The sequence below is a fragment of the Protopterus annectens genome, chromosome 10.part0 (genome assembly GCF_019279795.1).
Source record: "Protopterus annectens isolate FY-2018-M chromosome 10.part0, PAN1.0, whole genome shotgun sequence".
Classification (NCBI taxonomy): Eukaryota; Metazoa; Chordata; order Ceratodontiformes; family Protopteridae; genus Protopterus; species Protopterus annectens.
Genome location: NC_056744.1, coordinates 1,656,186,335 through 1,656,206,605, shown reverse-complemented (window position 1 = coordinate 1,656,206,605; position 20,271 = coordinate 1,656,186,335). Strand labels below are relative to the sequence as shown.

The window sequence follows — 20,271 nt, the reverse complement described above, 5'->3', positions numbered from 1 at the left end:
TTTCTTTGCGGGTACATACCCACCTAGTGGAGATGCATTTTTGTCCAACATATTGCCTGTTTGAAAAATGCCATTATCGTTCTGGCTCTTTATTTCATCCTGTTTGGCTGATTCAAATATGTCAGCAGTCATGAATTCATCATGTTTAATAAATGAATATGTGATCTGTATATCTAATCAGTTCCTAGTTCACTGCAAATATCTTCTATAGTTGGCTTGTCAAAGAGCCTCCTGCATTAGTAATGTCATCTGGATGTAAAATATTTAAGAGGTTCTGAAGAAGTCCAAATGTTTTGTACAGACAAAAGAGCTAAACCTGTTCTCATGCTTTACTTTGTCGTTTTATTTTTTTGGTGGTATTAATAATAAAGTTCTGTTTTAATGGACTTTGGATCATTCATTGGTAGATTTCCTTTCATCATTGGTGGACTTAAAACTAATTCTGTTTGCATGGGAATGTAACAACAGCTGGTGTCTTTTTATGGCTACTGCACTGTAGTTGATTTAAGATTCAGTGTTGGATTAAAGTGAGTTTATTCAGAAGACAATTTCTGTTTCATATGTACTATTGAAGTAATTTATTTTCTGCTCAAACATCGTGAACTGTTTTTAGTTTGTATTGGTTTAGTTTTGTTTTTACAGAGGTTCTCCTTTTGGATTCACATTTAAGATATAGTATTTCTTGTATCTTCCTGCAGCTATACCAGGTCCTTCTAAAATTTCAGTTATATGCTGTATCCTTCTCCTTACAAAGCTTATGGTTTGAGCTTTGACATTGAGGCTATTATCTCACTGTAGCAGCAGTGGATAATTTACTCCATCAACATCAAAGTCTTCCTTACCTGCGTCAGAATTAGCCATCTCATCTTCATTTTCCACTTCCATTTTCTGAGTTCTTTAGTGTCAACTCTGGTAAGTCTGTCACCTCATCACTTTCTCCTTTTGTTGACATACTGGTCTTCCTCTTCTGCTCAATACTTTTGGCAGGTAATGCAGAGGATTAAGGCTCTGAGATGTTTATGAGCTGCTTTCTGATTCCAGGGTACAGGGTTTGACTCCTTCCAACTCCATCTGCCTGTGTGACTGAGAAAGTTACTAAATCAGCGAGTACTCTTTGCTCTCCCCTGAAAAGGGGCAGTTGTGTTCTGTTGGGCTTATGTGCTCAACGAGTGAATAAAAACAAGATGCACCTCTACACAAATTTGGCCATGCCTCACAAATACCCCAAGTCCACTCTGGCAAGTGACATCTCTTGGTTCAGTAGTTTTGAAATTAACCTTGTGCAGTAAGTGTCATACACTGTAGTAATTCTCTGTTTAAACTGCAGTTTGCTTCCAGTGAAGAAATAACTATTCAGATGCACTTCCAACGTAAAATGAGCATACATTTACTTCATGCAGCTCTAGTTATTTACAGTTCAATTTCAGCCCATTTTCAGTCTCGAAAGACAGGTAAACATAATGTCTAATACTTTACAGCCTTGGAACTGCAGCTTATGTTAAGCTGCCATGCAATTCTTCAGCACATTCGCTTCCATCTCTCTGGTTGTCCATAGCAAGGCTGCTGGTGTTCTTCAAGTAAATCCTAAAATTGACTCCTTGTAATCCCCAGCATATTCTCATCAAGGTTCCCCTAAGAATCTTCATTTTTGGTGACAAAATCCTGCCTTGAGAAGAGAACGTCAGTAGTATTGTGGGATTTCAGCCTTTCTTTTAACTATTGCTTTACATGTGTTTCACATTGCCTGTGCTCTTAAGATGCTTTAGATACCATATTATATGGATTACATGAAATGGGGAGGAATTGGATTTCCTATTGCAGAAGCATATATAATGTAATCCATACATAATGCAACACTACACTGGGGTTAAATCATGTGATGTTCAGTGGAAAACATTGTATAGTGCTATATGTGATAACTCTCAGTTAAAACCTGTTTTCTCCTCAGTGTACTACGTAATACAATGTTGTGAATGCTAAAAATACATTAATAACTACATAAAATAAATTGAAGTTATATCAACTTTATATTAAGATAATTTAACAATTCCTTCTACAACTCTACTTAGTCAAAAATATGTTTAGTATTTCCCTTGTGTACTTATACAGCAAGATGCTTTAATGGAACTAATATTAATAAAGGAGAGAATTAAAAAAGGATAATTTAACTTACTGGTTTAATTGTTTAAAAGTAAGTTCAGTATTGTCAGCTGATAACACAAGATCATGCAAGTTAGATTTTACTCCAAAATTTATGACCAGATATCCTAAATAAATGTTATGTAATATCAGAGAAAGTGAGGGATAAGTATATACTACAATTTTAGAATATTTTTTGTAGTTAATGGTGACAGTGGCAAAAGGCTTTGTCTCCAAACTTTATAAAATGCATTTATAAATTGAAACAAGTGAAGATGACGAATATTGGAGTTTAACACACTGTAATTTAGGAGGTATAAGTAAGGGTAATGTTTGATTCTCGAATCGATTGATACCGGTGGTAGCATTTACTGGAAACTTTTTACATGGAAATGAACATGGTCTGTAAATGATTGCCATTGTTGAAGTGACAACCCTGAGCCCATGTGCAAAAATGGGGAAAGGGGGTTGTGGTTGGATGGATGGATATCCATGGAACTTTTCTCACTCCTTATACAGTCTATAAAAGTAGCAAAACAAAATGCTGGAGATGTCAGAAGATTCTAAATGGTTATTGGCAATATATTTTCTATGGCTGTGAAAAATTAAGACATTTCTAGAAGGCCTTGTGGTCTGATGTATTTTCTCAAGGTCATTAATACTGATCAGGTCTTAGTCGTGGAGACCATTGAGGAATCACATTGTCTATTACAGGTGCATTCTGCTGTTGCTGCCTTTGAGAGGTACATAGGTATTTCTGCATATGAATGACCTCCCAATTAAGCGACCCACTGCTTATACAGCGCAGAGCCCATTGGGTTCATAACGCTGCATTATTGCAGCAAGCCTAGGTTACTTTCTTCCACAAACGGCCAGCCATTATTCTCTCCCAGCAGCCTCTCTAGCACCAGTAATACTAATCAAACACTGGTTGTCTGGGATGTGCAGTAAGACCTTTATCCTCCTGTGCCATGAGGCCACTACAGAATCAATCATTACTAGAAGTTATGTTTGAACTGGTCATATGATTCTGCTGTCCAATTGTGAGAAATGGATTAGAAATGTGAATCCGTTACATGAATTGTATGTAATCCTAACTTACTCGCATTCTTTGTTTTCCTATATTCTTGTTACTTGGAAAAGTAATAAAAATGTATTAAAAAAATTCTATGGATTGCTAGCCAGAGTAGACCAGATGTCATCTTTGATACTATCTGCTTGTCATCCAACATAGAACATGTAACTATATAGACTGTTCATGAAAAATGCAATGCTGATTGAAAAATCAAGCCTTTAAAATCCATCCATCCACAACCCTTTTTTCCCCATTTTTGCACTTGGGGTCAGGGTGTCACTTCAATAGTGACAATCATCTAGAGCCAAGGTTTACACTGCCGGGTTGCTAGCCCTGCCACTGTAGTTCTTCCACATAACACACTCACATTCACACCTATGGCCAATTTAGAGAGTCCTATTCACATACTGTATGTCACTAGAATGTGGGAGTAAACCGGATCATCCAGGGAAAACCCACACAAATACAGGGAGGACATGCAGACTTCGCGCAGAAGACACCCCAGCCGAGAATCAAATCAGAGAACCTCTTCCTGTGAGACGACAATCCTCTCCGCTATCCCAGTACCTCTAAAATTTCAACCTTAAAGGAAAGACTACCTCAGTGATGCTTCATGTTGAAATTACCTGATGCTGGCATTGAAGGGGGATCTTTAAATGATATTCTTTGGTGAAGCTATTATCTCGACAAACTGTGTCACAGAAAAAAGGTATGCTTGAAAATCTGTGGAGTAAAAGAACACATTCAAACCCAGTGAATTCACAGCATCCTTATATCTACTACAAAAAGAAGGCAGCTGGAAGACTTCCTTATTAAAAATGGAGTTTCCACACTTGGGTTTCTAAAAGTACTTACTAAAGGAATATGGCAGATTTACTTGTGAATATGTATTTTATTTTTCTTTACAGAGAGAGTGCTGTGATTGCTAAGCCTACAGTTACTACTTTTATTTGGGACTTTTACTGCAGAATCAGTTTTGTGGGAGACTTTTATTACAGCATGTTGTCCACTTGCATTATGACATTTTTGCAAGAGTATCTGGCATTCTGGAAATCACTCTCTGCTTTTGCCAAAGTTTTGACTGTAAATCATACCTCCCAACCATACCGAATAACTCTGTTTTTACTGAGTTTCAGGGTCCACATAATGGGGTGCCACGATTCCCGAGTGGCACCCCTTCATTTCCGAGGTTTTTCTCAGCTTTTTATAAAATTTTTTTTTTAAAGTTTTTGAGCTGACGTCATCACGTTCGTGATGACGTCAGCTCCATCGGGGCTACAAGCCTGTCGGAATTGAGCTCAAGGGCTCACGTGCACACTGTGGATGTGTGTATGTATTCGGGCTGTTCAAATGAAGAGCAGGAAGCATTTTGTATCTTTTGGTTGCACTTGCGAGCCGTTAGACTGCTGCATTACTTCCCTTATGGATTTATTTTGGGTGGCTGGCTGGCTTATTATCTCGGTGAACAGAAAGGACTGCTGCATTACTTCCTAATTCTAGCTGCGTTTATCTTGCCATGAACAAAAAGGATAGCTGCATTTATCTTGCGAGACGAACGGGTAAGATTCTGATTCTGCACATGCTGTGGGACGAACGCTGCATTTACGTTGCAAGACTAGTTTTTCTTATTGAGTTTCTGCTTAGGAGAAGGGTGTGTGTGTGACAAACGGGTGGGTCTGCACAGAAAGGATTGCTGTGAGACCAACACTGCATTTACCTTGCTTGCCAATTGAGTTTCTGCTATCTGTTTATTATTTCAGATTGGAGAAGGGTGTGTGTGTGGATTGCTGCATTTACCTTGCGACTTGCGACACAAACTTTTAGTAGTATTGCTGCATTTATCTCATAGTGTGTGTGTGTGTGTGTGTGTGTGTGTGTGTGTGTGTGTGTGTGTGTGTGTGTGTGTGTGTGTGGATTGCTGAATTTACCTTGCGACTTGCGAGATGAACGTTTATTGCTGCATTTACCTTGTGACTTGCAAGATGAGCGTTTAGTAGGATTGCAATTTGCTGCATTTATCTTGTTTAGTTTTTCTGGCTAGCTAAAGGCTGCATTTACCTTGCGTGCACTCAGGTTAAGCTTGTGTGAGTGTTCTACTTCTCCTATTTCCACACTGAGTTACAGACAATCTACATAATTGTTTTGAACATCACGTTAAAGTGACTTACTTGTAGCAATGTAACATGCCAGCTGTACAATTTTAGAATGGAATTTAAAAGCCCAACTGATATGTACTTTATGCAATTAAAACCTGAATTTAACCTGCCTTTGAAAACTGACTGTTAACAATATGTAACCTATAATACTGTATTTTGAAAGCTTATCATACAAATACAATGCCCCATTAGTTTTCTTAGATTTGCATTTGGTAAAGTTCATTCTTCTTGAGCAACTGAACATTTGCTTAACAGAGAAACAATTTTGCCTGATATAACTCATGGGCCAAACCTAACTCCCACCAGGATAAACATTTCATCATTTAATCTGGGAATCCCCTCTTTGACTCTGCTGTAACAGCATATTTAATAACCCATCTAGCTTATTAATGGATTTCACAAATCCACTCTGTAATTAAATTATTTCATCACTTAACAGACAGTTTATCTAGTATCAATTTGTGTTCCTGTATGGGAAGAAAATGTGTTAAGGATTTTACTACTCTGGATAGCATAGTTACCAAAAGGAGAAGAACACCTAAGAAAAAAATGTACCACCCCCCACCAAAAAAAAAAAAAATCTTTAAGAGGAGAACTAACACAGTCAGCAGCTCAACATGTATTGGTAAATATATTTTAGTCATTTGGAAACTGAAGTTGAAATCATTGTACCTGCTAGTAGTCAACATGTAGAACAATTTGACAATGATTACTATTTTGTCTGGTATAATTGTTAGTATTGTTTAACAAGTGTGTTGTATTATACAAGGAATATAATTTTAATAGTCAGGAAGGTGTATCAAAGAAAAGAACACATGTATGTTTCTTGTTTTGTGTGCAAGGGGCCAATGATTTGAAAACAGCCCAAAGGTAATCTTTATCCACCACTTAGCCAGATGCATTTTCTATTGATGCGGTGTGGGTTTCAATTCTGTTTCAATGAATGTGAGTTTCAAGGGCAGAGAAGTTTTAATGCCAAGCCTATTTTCATTGTGAGACAGTATTGCTTTGTTTACCAGATGTCTATTAGTGTTTCTGCGTTGTTGTGCTGTAAAATGTAAAAATAAAATCCAAATCATTGCAGAAGTAAAGCAGTATGCATGCATTAATGTTTATGGTAAATGGGGCAAAATAGCCAGGTAATGGGACATTGGAATGGCTGCAGGAGTACTCTGGTGCCATATTTTGGTTGTCTGTCCTTCAGTTTGTGTTTGAAAGCTGGTATCCCACAATTCCATTGGAGTGGGTGGGGTTACGTAATTATGTATGCAAATTGCATGTTAATCAGCGTACAGATTTGTACCTATTTTTCATGGGCCTTGTCCAGATTTTTGATGTTTCCAGGTTGAGAGGTATGCTGTAAATTGCATGTGTGTGTATAGTAGCCTGTGCAGCTGTTCGGAAGAATAAGCTTTACATTTCTTGAAAACTCCAATAGTTTGTCTAAGCTTTTCAGTAAGTCATGCCTGGTATTTCTTAATTCATTTCTCCCATTCTAATGCTTCCTGAATACTCTAGTAACAAACTTTCCTTAGCCTTAACATTGACCATTAAACTTCATAATATTTTTCTGTTACTCAACACACCATCCTACTTAATTTCAGCTGACTTCTGTACGACTATTTATTTACTCCCAAGTAATTTTTCTATAATAACCAATTTATTATACTCAGCCATATTTTTTCTATTCTATATCTTACCCCTTATCTCTTTTTAAATTAACATGTCTTCTTAGCTCTTTTTGCATCTTGTCTTCTTACTAATTGTTTCTTTATCTGTTTCTTCTGCCCTTTCTGAACACACCAGGGATGGCTCAGTTTATTTCTTGCTATGTCTAACACTGGTTTGCAAACATTAGTAGGAACCATATTTATGTCTGCTGTTTGTCTGCCCTCTTGTCTCTCTCTCTCTATTGTGTATAACATGCTGTGATTGTCTTCTGTAATAGTTAGCATTTATACTGTTAAATATTTCTGTGTTCTCTTATTTTTTTAATGCATTGCATCTGCTTATGAAACTTCTGTTTATTCCTCCTCTGAAAATGGGCCTTGCCTAGTTGGACATCCTGGATATTAAAACTAAATTAAAAAAATGTATATTTTTATGTGCAGGATACAAAATCCCCCCGATGACATTATTACTACTATTAAAAGAAGACGATGAATTGACACAGAATATTTCAGAGGGAAAAAATACCATAGAACAGAAAGACAGTCCTGAAGGTAACCTCTGTTAATCGTTTCTCTTCATATAAATTTGCTTCTTGATGATATTAATGCCATAGAGTTATTTAGCTGGGGGATTGTTACAGCACAATGTGGAAGTAATGATAATTTAAATTAACAGTATAGTTTTGCTGTAGTGCTGTGCGAGGACTTCCTGATTGCTAGCTTTCGTTTAGGATGTTTTGCTGAAAATGCAGTTAAAAATCCACAAATGGCAAACTTGTTCACCACACAGTTAACTTTTGTACAGCTGTACCAATATTTCATGTGGTTACAGGTCAACAGAATAATACACTTACGTTGAAAAAAATTATAAAATGAGTATTCATGTCTTTGTTCCTGTCTAGATAGTCCCCCTGCTGTCAACGATAGCTTTGTTTGTGTAGATGTGACCTTCATGTTGATGTAAAGCAGTTCATGAACCTCATTTGTTTTGAGAGCTATTTACAAAAAGTATGAGCATTATTTCTAGCTGCATATTTTTAATCAGTTGTGAATGCCTCTGTAGCTGTACAATATGGAAACAAACGATCTATATATATCATTTTTTGGAATTGTGTAAGCTTTTGATTTATACCAATAAGTCATAAACTGTTTTTACTTCGTTACATAATACGATATCCGTGGTGGTACAGCGGTAGCATTGTTGCCTCACAGCAAGAGGTTCTCCTGTTTGATTCACGGCTGGAGGGCCTTCTGTGTGGAGTCTGCATGTCCTCCCCGCGGTCGAATGGGCGTGCCTTTGCTGAAGATTGGGCTTCGGGCTGGCAGCTCGGCACCATAAAAATCGACTGCCAATCATTAGCGGACCGGAGTTCCGCTGTGGCGACCCCTAACTGGGAAAAGCCGAAAAGACAAACAAACATTAATATTCATAACTCTTTAGAAAGAAAAGAGTATCCGTCCTCCAGACAGTGCATCTCATTTTGGTCATATTGCTTTGATTAGGTTTGTAGTGATTTGATCTGTGACATGCAGTCATTAGTGATTTTGAATTTACATTGGAATGTGTATTTGAATTCATTTGTAGGAGTAATTCTTAATTGTATAATAGTCGCAAAACAAAAGGAAATATCTGTTCGACAATTTCTCGCACGTGTAACTGATCTATTTTTTTTCTCAAACTGTGTCTATTAAAATTACTGTTTTGGGTGCTCAGTGGAGCAAACATGCTCTTAGTAAAAAGTATGTTTTCATAGTTAATACATCATCCAGATGTAAATATGTTTGCAGCTGTGCAGTTCTGGCATTGTGTAGCAGTGTTAAATTTATGTTAGTATGTAACCATAACTGTAATGCCCTGTAGTACCTCACAAAATGAATCGCTTTCAGGTTATTAATGGAAACGTAATAGATAGCACATATTTATAACTGGAAATAAAGTGATTGATATTCATTCCATTTAGGTCATATTAGATTCTTTAAATTCACAGTCCTGGCCAACAGGAGGTTAAGTAATCCTCCTTGCTTCCTGAAGGCTTAAGCCAGAAAACCGCTTGTTTCCTCAGAGGTGTAGTTAGGGTAGGGCAAAGGGCAGTTGCCCTGGACACAAGGTGTTGGGGTGCATGCTCAGGAGATGCCAGCAGGTCAGCAGTGTACTACTGGCATTCATGAATGCTAATAGTGCATTTGTGGTCAGGGCTAAAGCACATTAGTATTTCCTGTATAGTATAAAACGTATCAAGTGGTTTACTACATTTTTCAGAAGAAAGAGGTCTATTTTTGCTATGTGTCTTCAAATATGTGGAATGGACCTTTAATTATTTTTTTAACACCTTAACTTAGAGTACAAGCAGATCAAGAAAGTCGGGGACCACTACATGAGTAGACTGCAGCTGTGTGCTCCCTGATAGAATTTCTCCAAGTTGCAGCTGTGTGCTCCCTGATAGAATTTCTCCAAGCTACAGCCGTGTGCTCCCTGATGGGATTTCTCCAAGCTGCAACTGTGTGCTCCCTGATAGAATTTCTCCAAGCTGCAGCTGTGTGCTCCCTGATAGGATTTCTCCAGGCTGCAGCTGTGTGCTCCCTGATAGGATTTCTCCAGGCTGCAGCTGTGTGCTCCCTGATAAGATTTCTCCAGGCTGCAGCTGTGTGCTCCCTGAAAGGATTTCTCCAAGCTGCAGCCATGTGCTCCCTGATAGGATTTCTCCAAGCTGCAGCCATGTGCTCCCTGATAGTGTTTCTCCAAGCTGCATCCATGTGCTTCCTGATAGGATTTCTCCAAATCCTGTGGTAAGGATGCACCTCATTATCATTTACAGAATTTCATGAGCAATGCTAGTTACAAATAAAAAATATAAATAGCAAATTTTTTAAAGAAAAAAATTACTTTCAAAAATGAGTAAATTTCTGTATGCTTGCAAAATAGACCCAGTATATCAGTGACTGAATTGTTTGTCTGTTCAAGGGTTTCCACAACATTTGATAAGACTAGGTAACACTCTGCCATTCTGCAACATTGCAATCAGTGCAAATTATGCATGTTATCTTTTCATAGTATTCCTGCACAGCTGCATTCATCTGAAAACTGCATGTTATTTGGCATCAGTGGCAAAATTGTGTGTCTAGTGTGTGTAATATGGCAGCATTTGTTAACCAGTAGGTAATAAGGATTCTGCAATATTAATGCAGTTATGGAAACATTAGTAATATTCATAACTTTGTTACCAAACAAGTGTTTATATCTGTAGATGGATTGACATTACTCACTATCATACCTCTCAGCTGAACAAATTTTCGCAGAATGTTCAAATTTTTGCCTCATATTTTTGGTCTATTTCACACAACAGAGTGGTTTCTGGGAAATCACTGGCAAATCATTGATCAAATTTTCCCTTAGAACTAGCCAGTTTTTTTAGTTTTAGCATTCAAATCTGTTTCTTTGAGCTCAGCACTTGTTCAGTACTCATTGTAAGCACTAAAGCTACAAATTGCTACAGCACTCAACTTTTTCCTCACTTGTCTAGAGGAAAACAGGTTTTAGTACTTACTAAATAAGCACCTATCCAGGCATGTCTAAAGGTCAGCTCCCGGTGTTTTCTCCTGTCTACCTGATGAACCTGGGCATCTTGGGGCAATTCAGCAATTGCCTCATGTACACAGACAACCCTCTCCTCCTACCATCCAACACTACAACCTCTAAGAGATGCACTTATAGAGCCAAACTGGAAGCAAAGTTCTCTTCACCCAAGACAGGACTAGACAGTCAAGAGGAGAAGGTAAACACTTGCACCACACCACAGTCATCACATAGTCCCTCAAAACCTACACCACCAAAGCACACACATAGAAACACAAAACACACACCTACATTCGCAGAGGCTCTCAATAAAAATCTGCACAAGCAACAGAGACCTCCAAAGCAGAAACGCAAGCAACCTCCACCCCCCAACACAACCCAAATGACACATAGCCCACAAACTCAGTGTGCCACACAACCACAGCCCATAAGGCATAACAACGTACCCAACACTCTAGTCATAGGTAACTCTGTAGTCAGGCAGACTGATGTTCCACTCACCAGGCTAAATAAGGCAAAAGTTATGGTCTGCTGCCTGTTGGGTGCCAGGATCTGCCACATAATGCAAGCACTCAGTTCACTCCAGAACAAGTACAAATATGACTCTGTCATTGTCCATGTTGGTGTGAATGACCTGAGACGTACCTCCCTGAACTACATGAAAAGAGACATGGAGGAGCTCTCGGATTTTGTAGCCCAGGCAGGTATGACCCTAGCCCTGAGTCCTGCCATCACCCAGAATGATACCACAGTACAAGGACAAAATGATTGACTTCAACAATTGGCTAAGCTTCTAGTGTCATTCTAAGGGGAATCCAGTATCTGTCTGCCTGGGATGACATGATTGACAGACCACAATGCTTTGGCAGAGATGGCCTGCACCTGTCACCCTTGGGATTCCGGATACTGGCTAAGGCTCTTGCCACCCCTATAGTGCCTTTTTTAGGCAAGGTTCAAATGACAAATTCACCACCATAACAGGTACAAGCAAGCAAAAATTGAGGGTAATGCTACTCGATGCTAAAAGTCTAAACCTCAAAATGCACTCACTCGAGGCACTCCTTAAAATGGAGAACATTGACATCTGTGCAGTGACAGAGACCTGGTTCAAGGCTCCAGAGAGCACCCCTGCATTACCAGGCTATAATTCATACCACACCTTTTGGCCACCTAGCCTGGACCAAAACACTAAAGTCGGAGGTGTGTCCATATTCATTAAAGATATCCACACCTCCAGGCTAGTTGCTCAGCATAATGCATCCGAGATTCTCCAAGTGCAACTAACTCTGGGCAAGACCGCAATCCAAATTGTAGCTTGCTACAAATCCCCCACCATGCCTGGGGATTCCCACTCCTCATTTCTTGATACACTGGAATATATTAGGTTACAACCTAACACCCTAATAATGAGCAATTTCAAGTACCCCATGATTAACTGGGAAACTACTCATGTACCAACTCTTTTGCTCAACATTTTCTGGAATTCATAAATTCCCATGCCTTGGATCAGCTTATGCACAACCCCACCAGGGGCAGCAGTATCCTAGACCTGGTCATTACCAACATGGGAGACCAGTGTTCCACACCAGAGGTCAATTCCTCATTGGTCAGATCCAACCAGAAGTTAATCACCGTAGACATCCACATCCTGCCCCCCACCCCCCATTAGGGAAACCACCGTAAAAAATTTCTCCAAAGCCAACTTCATGCTTCTTAAGATAGAAGTGGCAAACTTCACGACACCCATGCAGATGAACAATAACGGTACGACTGCTGAATCCTACAAAAATGCACTTTATAATCACTTGCACTAGTCCCTAACAGAACCAAGATGCTATCCTCCAAAAAAAGCCAATCTTGTGGTCCCCTGCCATAAACAAACTCTACAACAGAAGAAAGAAACTGTTGCAAAAAAGAGTAAAATCCCATAATTGGAGGAACTCCCTGGTTAGCCTCAGTAAGAAGCTGAGATCCCTCATAAAATCCTCCAAACCTAGTTACAAAAACAAAATCACCACTGATTCTAAAGACAACCACAAAGCATTCTATAGCTATGTCAAGAATCTCAATGGCAACACTCAGATCTGCTCTGAGTTACAGCACAATGATACTAAATATATAGAACTAACTAATATTGCCAACATCCTGGCAGATAGGTTCAGTGCTAACTTTACCCCCCCTCACCCCCTAAAGGGCCCATCTCTATACTGGAAGAATGCAAAGCTCCTGTAGTCATAGCTGCAGAGGTAAAAACCACACTCTCCAAAGCCAAGAACACAGCATCCATGGGACCTGACAACATCCGAACTGCAGAACGAACTGGCACCCCACTTAAGTACCATGTTCAATCATAGCCTCACCTCAGGCTTTGTGCCCACTGAATGGCACACAACGACTGTTATCCCACTCCATAAAGGGGGAGCCACCACGGACCCCAGGAACTACTGCCCCATTAGTCCGGCGAGCTTGGTCTGCAAGGCCATGGAACGTATCATGGAACTTATAAACAAAGACATTGATAATCTCCAAACTCTGGACCCCACCCAGTTCGGGTTTGCAAAAGGCAGATCATGTCTCCTAAACCTGAAAGACTTCTTTGAAGCAGTCACCAAAGCTGTAGACGAGGGTAAGGGGGTTCACGCAGCCTAGTTAGATCTCGTGAAGGCTTTCAACACCATCCCCCACTCTGGAATTATAGCTAAACTCACTAAACTAGGTATAAATCCCTATGTTACAAGATGGTTCAGTGACAGAACACACACTGTGAAATTAGCAGACTTCAAATCCAACTTCAGACCAGTGACAAGTGGAGTACTACAGGGTTCGGTCATGGGTCCTCTCCTGTTTGGGCTAACACAGAAGGTCTTTGGCTAATGAAATTTGCAGATGACTGCAAACTAGGATCCATAATCGAAACTCCTCATGATGTGGACAGCCTACAAAAGGACCTCACTGAGACAGATGCCTGGTGTTAAAGCCATGGTCTCAAGCTCAGTGCCAAAAAGTGCAATGTCATCAATTTTGGTAAAAACTCTGTACCCATGAACTACCACATAGGCGGTAGTTTACTTAACTCCGAAAGTGGGATAAGAGACCATGGGACACAGGTGGACAATAGTCTCCTTTGATAATCACATCGCCACAGTAGTCAGGAAATTCTTCTACATGGCACATCTCATTACAAAAGGTTTCTCATCCAGGAAAAAAGAGGTAATTGTTCCCCTCTACTCGTCACTCATTAAACCCATTATAGACTACAACATCCCTTTTGTTATGTACCTCACAAGACATGTACAACAACTGGAAAGGCCACAGAAATACCTCACAAAGAGGATTACCAGCCTCAAACAGATGTCCTATGCAGACCGTCTCAAAAACCTTCAGCTTTACTCCATTGCATATCGCCTACTCAGAGGTGATCTCTGCCTAACATACAAAGCTATGTCAAACCCAGAGCTGTTGGACATGCTCCACTTAAAGAAATCCCAATCTCTCCAAGCTACATGCTCTAGGGACCTAAACCTTATCACCACAATAAACAGAACATGCTGGAGGGATAGATTCCTCTCCCAGAGACTTCCCATACTCTGGAGCAAACTACCTGTCTATATCAAACGAAGCTCCTCTTTAGCACTCTTCAAGAAAAATCTTGATGACTGGATGGGAAATAGGAAATTCACCCCGGGGATCACTTATGTGGCAGTGCTCGACAGGGGCACAGGAAAATAATTTTCTTGGGTGGCGAAAGCCAGGGTACCTTTTTGGCTAGGCTTATATAGGCCCTAGGGCCAATAGCCTAGTACCTACCTATGAACCTATAAAATAATGATGACATTTGAGTTTCAGACATCTTATCATTCAGAAAATTCATTCTAATGCAAAACCCATTATCTATCATTTTTTTAAGTTTTAAGAGCAATATTTAAAAAGCGTCCCTATTTTTTAGGCCTTTGTCCCTGCATTATTAATGGCTTTGTCCAGATTTCTTGACGCAAGAGGTTTGAGAGGAATGTTTACTATGTTTAACATCAATTTTTTTACAGAAAAATAAGCTGCCGGCTCTTTTTTGAACACTGAGAACACCTTTAATACTTAAAATCCAGCATCAGACTTCTTCAGACAATTTTAAAAGTTAATTAAACCAGCTCATATATGCATAAATGAATGTCATATGATTCACTTTACATTTAAAAGGATATCCTCCACTATTAAAATCAACGAAATCTAACAGTGCTTATGAGAGCAAGACGAAAGCGCTAACTCTATTGTTTTTTTCTGATGCTGGATTTTAAGTATTAAAAGTGTTCTCCATGTTCAAAAAAGAGCCGGCAGGTTATTTTTCTGTATGCAGTTGAGTTTTATTACTTTAAAATATGATTATTTTTCATTCAGTTTAACATCAGTTTTTACTAACACCCACTGCTTGCATATGCCGCCTCTGAAATAGCAGTGTCACATTCCACTTTTCCATTATTAGTGTAAATATGCAATATTTTCATTAGTTTTACAAACCATCTTCCGTAAATTAAGGCATGTACATGTCCCTTCGTAATTGTTTCACAGTGTATGCCTACCAAATCATGTCACATTAGAGGTGCCATCTTGCTCACTAATACAACTCCTACCATAATTAAGAAATTATAGTAATGTCAGTAACCTTGACCTAAAACTTGTACATATACATACAAATATTTCTGACAATAATACCTTTCAGTATACCATACAGTCATCTCTGTGATAAGTGTCCAAGTTGTTTTGAAAAATATGTAAATTAGTGCTTTCTCTGTTCCAGGCATTAGCTACTCTCTCAAAGGACCAATTAGTATATTTCTCATTCCTGTATAATTTCCTATACAGGTTGTTCAATGCTTCTCTTAATACTCCTTAATATATAGGTTTACTATCACAATGCCGACGTGCACTTGCACGGCTATGAAGTATTCGAACAACAGATGTTCGAATACTTCATATTTCGGCAGGTGATGTGAGCGAACGTTACCATTGCGAATGGACTGTACATTTGCAATTCTAACATCCGCTCATGTGAGGGGATCGCGGTACAGTGCGGTTAGGGAAATACATCCCTTTCCTCACTGTAGTGTGATCTCGGAGTTGGAATATTAAGTTGGGGGGGTGGGGGGTGCAGGGGGGCACAGCCCCCTGCATAACTGTGGGTTTAGGCTAGGTAGGTAGTTACAGGAAGGGTGGGAGTGCTGTGTATTGCCGTAAATGTCGCGAGCGACATTTTCGACAATACACAGCTGTTTTCGACTTTAGGTTAATTCGGAAATGTTAATTTCCGATGTATAAATTCGAAAATGCAGAAATGTTTTATTCTGATTTTCGAATTTATGATAGTAAACCATATATATATATATATATATATATATATATATATATATATATATATATATATATATATATACACACACATATCTAGAGCTATATATAGATGTATATAGATATGTATAGATAGATATATATATGAATTTGGTCTTCTCTTAAATATGTGTACCAGACATTGTACAAATTCAGATATTTTAATCCTTCATAATTACGTAAACTTTCTCATACTTGGATGCTCTTGGTATATTTCCTTTGTAAGATGAAGTTCTCAATTTAGGTGGATGAAAGTGCTTATGTTTTTTAATCTGTTAATAAAATCATTCTATACTTGAGGCAGAATTATTGAGCTTGGCACCATATTTCCATTGTACTATTTCCAATTTACCCATGCTAGTTTTCTTGCAACGTTTCTATATTATTATTATTATTTTATATATTAGTTTGGGTTTTAATGTAACTTTCAGTTTTATAATGTCTGACTTCCTAGTCTATGTAAATCATTTTATATGGCGTGTAATTTGATAATTATCATTAATCAGTTGATTGAACTGAAAGCTGGATCTATCCGTATTACCCGGTCCTTAAACAAATCTACATTTTCAGTAACTCTGTACTGTATTAAATATTTACCCTTCTGTATTATTTTCTTATGTGGAACTGGTCAGTTAAGACAAAGTCTTTCTCGGGCATTACCTGTCCATAACAGATATAGTCTGTTCTGCCTGCAGACTGTAAAACACCTCAGATGAAAAAGATAAATTAGAAATATTCAACCTAAATAATTGTGGGCGCAGAACAGAGTGTTGTTGGACAGCCCGAGTGTAACTTAGAATTTCACCTGTCCAGTTGCTTCCCGATACTTGCCATGTTCTTGTTTCAAGCCATGCAGCTATCCATTTTATCAAGATTACATTCTAATTTTCAAAGGCATTGCATCACAATACACTTTTTTCATTTACAGCTGCTATGTTATTGTCATGTTATAGGTTTTCAACATATGCATGCTGATTATATGGTTTCAAGTCCCAACTTTCAAATTCTGGCATTCATTTATCCAAAATAACCTTCGCCATTGTTTTTTTCCACAATACAAAAGTAGATTTATGGGTCTGTAGGACTCTGGGTTCGCTCTTTTCCCTACTCCGTTAAAGACTAAGGTAATCCAGAAGGTTCTAGTCAGGTTTGTTATCCCACCTGTGACCCAGAGGGTGACAAGTCTCATAAGAAACAGAGTACAAAGGATTAGTCCACATAAATTCACTTTAGCAAGCAGATCTAGGATACATTGTCTCTCTCTGATAGCTTCCCTGTGGAAAGAATAAAGACACCTTGTTGAAGTTTCAAGTAGTTTATTCATTTAAGTAGGTAGATGGACAAGTGTTCTTGTTCTACATTTCAAGTACACCTTGTTTGCTGTAGCATAGACTAGATCCAGGCCTGCTGACTCTAGCTTTGTTTGTATGCTTGTTGTTTGTTTGCTTCTTATTTCCCTGAAACGCTAATTCCACCTAAAACGTGGCTTTTCAGCACTTCTATGGATCCCTAGTGATATCTGCATTGCTTACTGTACTTATTTCCTTGTTTCATTTGAAAGAAAGTTACTGTTTGTTGTTTTTGCATTTAAGTTACCTGTAACACATTGCATTTAAGTTACCTGGCACTTGCCCACTAAAGCAATTATATAAGTCAGCACTAAAAAATTAAAAACACTACACTCTCACAAACTCCCCATTAGCCCTTTTTTTTTCAATTATAAAGGAATTCCCAATACTATTCTAGCATGTCCAAAGGTCAGTTGTCAATCTCCTCTCCGGTCCAGCTGGTGAATCTGGGAATCTTGAGGCAATGTTACAACTGCCTCATGTACACAGACAACCCTCTCCTCCTCCCAACAAATTCCAACACATGTGAGACATGCAACCATATAGCCTTACTGGAGGCTAGGCTCTCTCAACTCAGTACTGGCGTAACCAGTCAGGAGGAGAAGGAAACCACACTCACTACAATTCCAGTCTCACATAGACCTACCACGACAGCAAACCAAACACATAAACACACAAAAACATACTCGGAGGCTCTATATAAAAATCTGCCTAAGCAGCAGAGACCTCCAAAGCAGACACCCAAGCAACTGCTACCCCAAAACAAAACACATACAACACATAGCTCACAAAGCCAGTGTGCCGAACAGTCACAGCCCTTAAGGCTAAACAACACACCTGATACACTTGTAATAGGTGACTCTATCGTCAGGCACACTGACGTCCCGCTCAGCAGGCTGAACAAGGAGAAGGTCACGGTGAGCTGTCTGTCGGGCGCTAGGATCCGCCACATAACACAAGCACTCAGGTCACTCCAAGGCAAGTACAAATATGACTCGGTCATTGTCCATGCTGGTGTGAATGATCTGAGACGTACCTCCCTGGACTACATGAAAAGAGACATAGAGGAGCTCTCTGAGCATGTAGCCCAGGCCGGTATGACCCTGACCTTGAGTAGCATCTTACCCTCACCAAGAATGATGCCACAATATGAAGACAAGATGATCAATTTCAACAATTGGCTTAAGTATTGGTGTCATTCAAAGGGGATCCAATGCCTGTCAGCCTGGGATGACATGCTCGATAAGCCACGATGCTTCGCTAGGGACGGCTTGCACCTGTCACCCCTGGGCTTTCGGATATTAGCAAAGGCTCTTGCTACCCCCATTGTGCCTTTTTTAGGCAAGGCTCAAAAGACAAACCCACCTCCATAGGTATCACAAGGGATAAAAAACTAAGAATAATGCTACTCAATGCCAGAAGTCTAAACCTCAAGATGCACGCACTCGAAACTCTCCTTAGCATGGAGAACATCGATATCTGTGCAGTAACAGAAACCTGGTTCAAGGCTCCCGAGAGCACCCCAGCACTACCAGGTTACACCTGATACCATGCTTTTCGGCCCCAAAACTTGGACCGAACCACAAAAGGAGGGGGAGTATCAATATTCGTCAAAGATACCCACACCTCCAGGTTGGTGGCACAGCACAAAGCATCAGAGACTATCCATGTGTAACTAACCATGGGTAAAACTGCCTTCCAGTTTATAGCCTGCTACAGACCACCCTCCCAAACCCAGGAACCCCACTCGGCCTTCCTGAGAACACTGGAAAATATGAAGGTCTCTCCAAACACCATTATATTGGGTGACTTCAACTACCCAAACATATATTGGGAGCATTACTCTAGCTCCAACACCCTAGGCCAAAGGTTCCTAGAATTTATAAACTCAAATGCTATGGAACAACTTGTTACCACTCCCACAAGAGGGGAAACATACTGGACCTGATCATCACCAACATGGGGACTCTATGCTCCAGACCAGAAGTGTATCCCTCATTGGTAAGATCAGACCATAAACTAATCTCACTGGATATTCACATCCCGACTCCACCCCCTGCCCTAAAAACTACAGTGAAAAACTTCTCTAATGCAAATTTCACACTCCTCAAAACCGAGGTGGAATCCTTCAAAGCCCCTGGGCCTGTGGAAAGTACGGACTAGACCGCAGAATCCTTTATAAACGCATTCTGTGAACACCTTCAGGAATGCATGGATCATGCAATCCCAAATAAAACCAAGTCCCAATCCTCCAAAGGCAAACTATAAAGTAGAAGGAGGAAGCTACTACATGATAGAGCAAAATCCCAAAAAGGGAAGGCATCTCTGATCAGTATTAGCAAAAAACTACGGGCACTCATAAAATCGTCTAAGGCCAGCTTCGAGAGAAACATTGCACAGGACACTAAGGATAATCACAAGGCTTTCTTTAGTTATGTTAGTAACCTGATTGGGAATTCCCAGATATGCTCAGAATTAGTCCAAAATGACAAAAAATACACCAAACCCACAGACATTGCCAGCATCCTAGCTGACAGGTTCAGCGCAAACTCCCCCCCCGCACCAAAAGGGCAAATATCTATCCCAGCAGAGTGCTGCCCCCCTGACATCTCAGATGCTCAGGTAAGAGCTGCCCTCTCCAAAGCAAAAAACACAGCATCAATGGGACCAGACGGTGTCCCGGGCTGTGTCTTACATAAACTCCAAGAAGAGCTAAACCCAAACATAAAACTACTGTTCAATCTCAGCCTTTACTACAGGATATGTACCCAAAGAGTGGCGTACAGCAACAGTGGTCCTTCTCCACAAAGTTGGTGCCTCAACGGATCCTGGAAACTATCGCCCCATAAGCCTGACTAGCTTGGTCTCCAAAGCTATGGAAAGGATCATCATGGACCTCATAAATAAAGATATTGGGGACCTACAGACA

General features: G+C 39.6%; 1 protein-coding gene across 1 annotated transcript in view; it reads left to right on the top strand.

Annotated features, from left to right (window-relative positions):
- LOC122814378 (zinc finger protein 91-like) overlaps positions 1–20,271 on the top strand; it is a 316,216-nt gene that overhangs the window by 272,055 nt on the left and 23,890 nt on the right. The window contains exon 12 of the mRNA XM_044086962.1: positions 7,482–7,592. Coding sequence (XP_043942897.1) covers positions 7,482–7,592 — 111 coding nt within the window. The remainder of the gene's footprint in view (positions 1–7,481; positions 7,593–20,271) is intronic.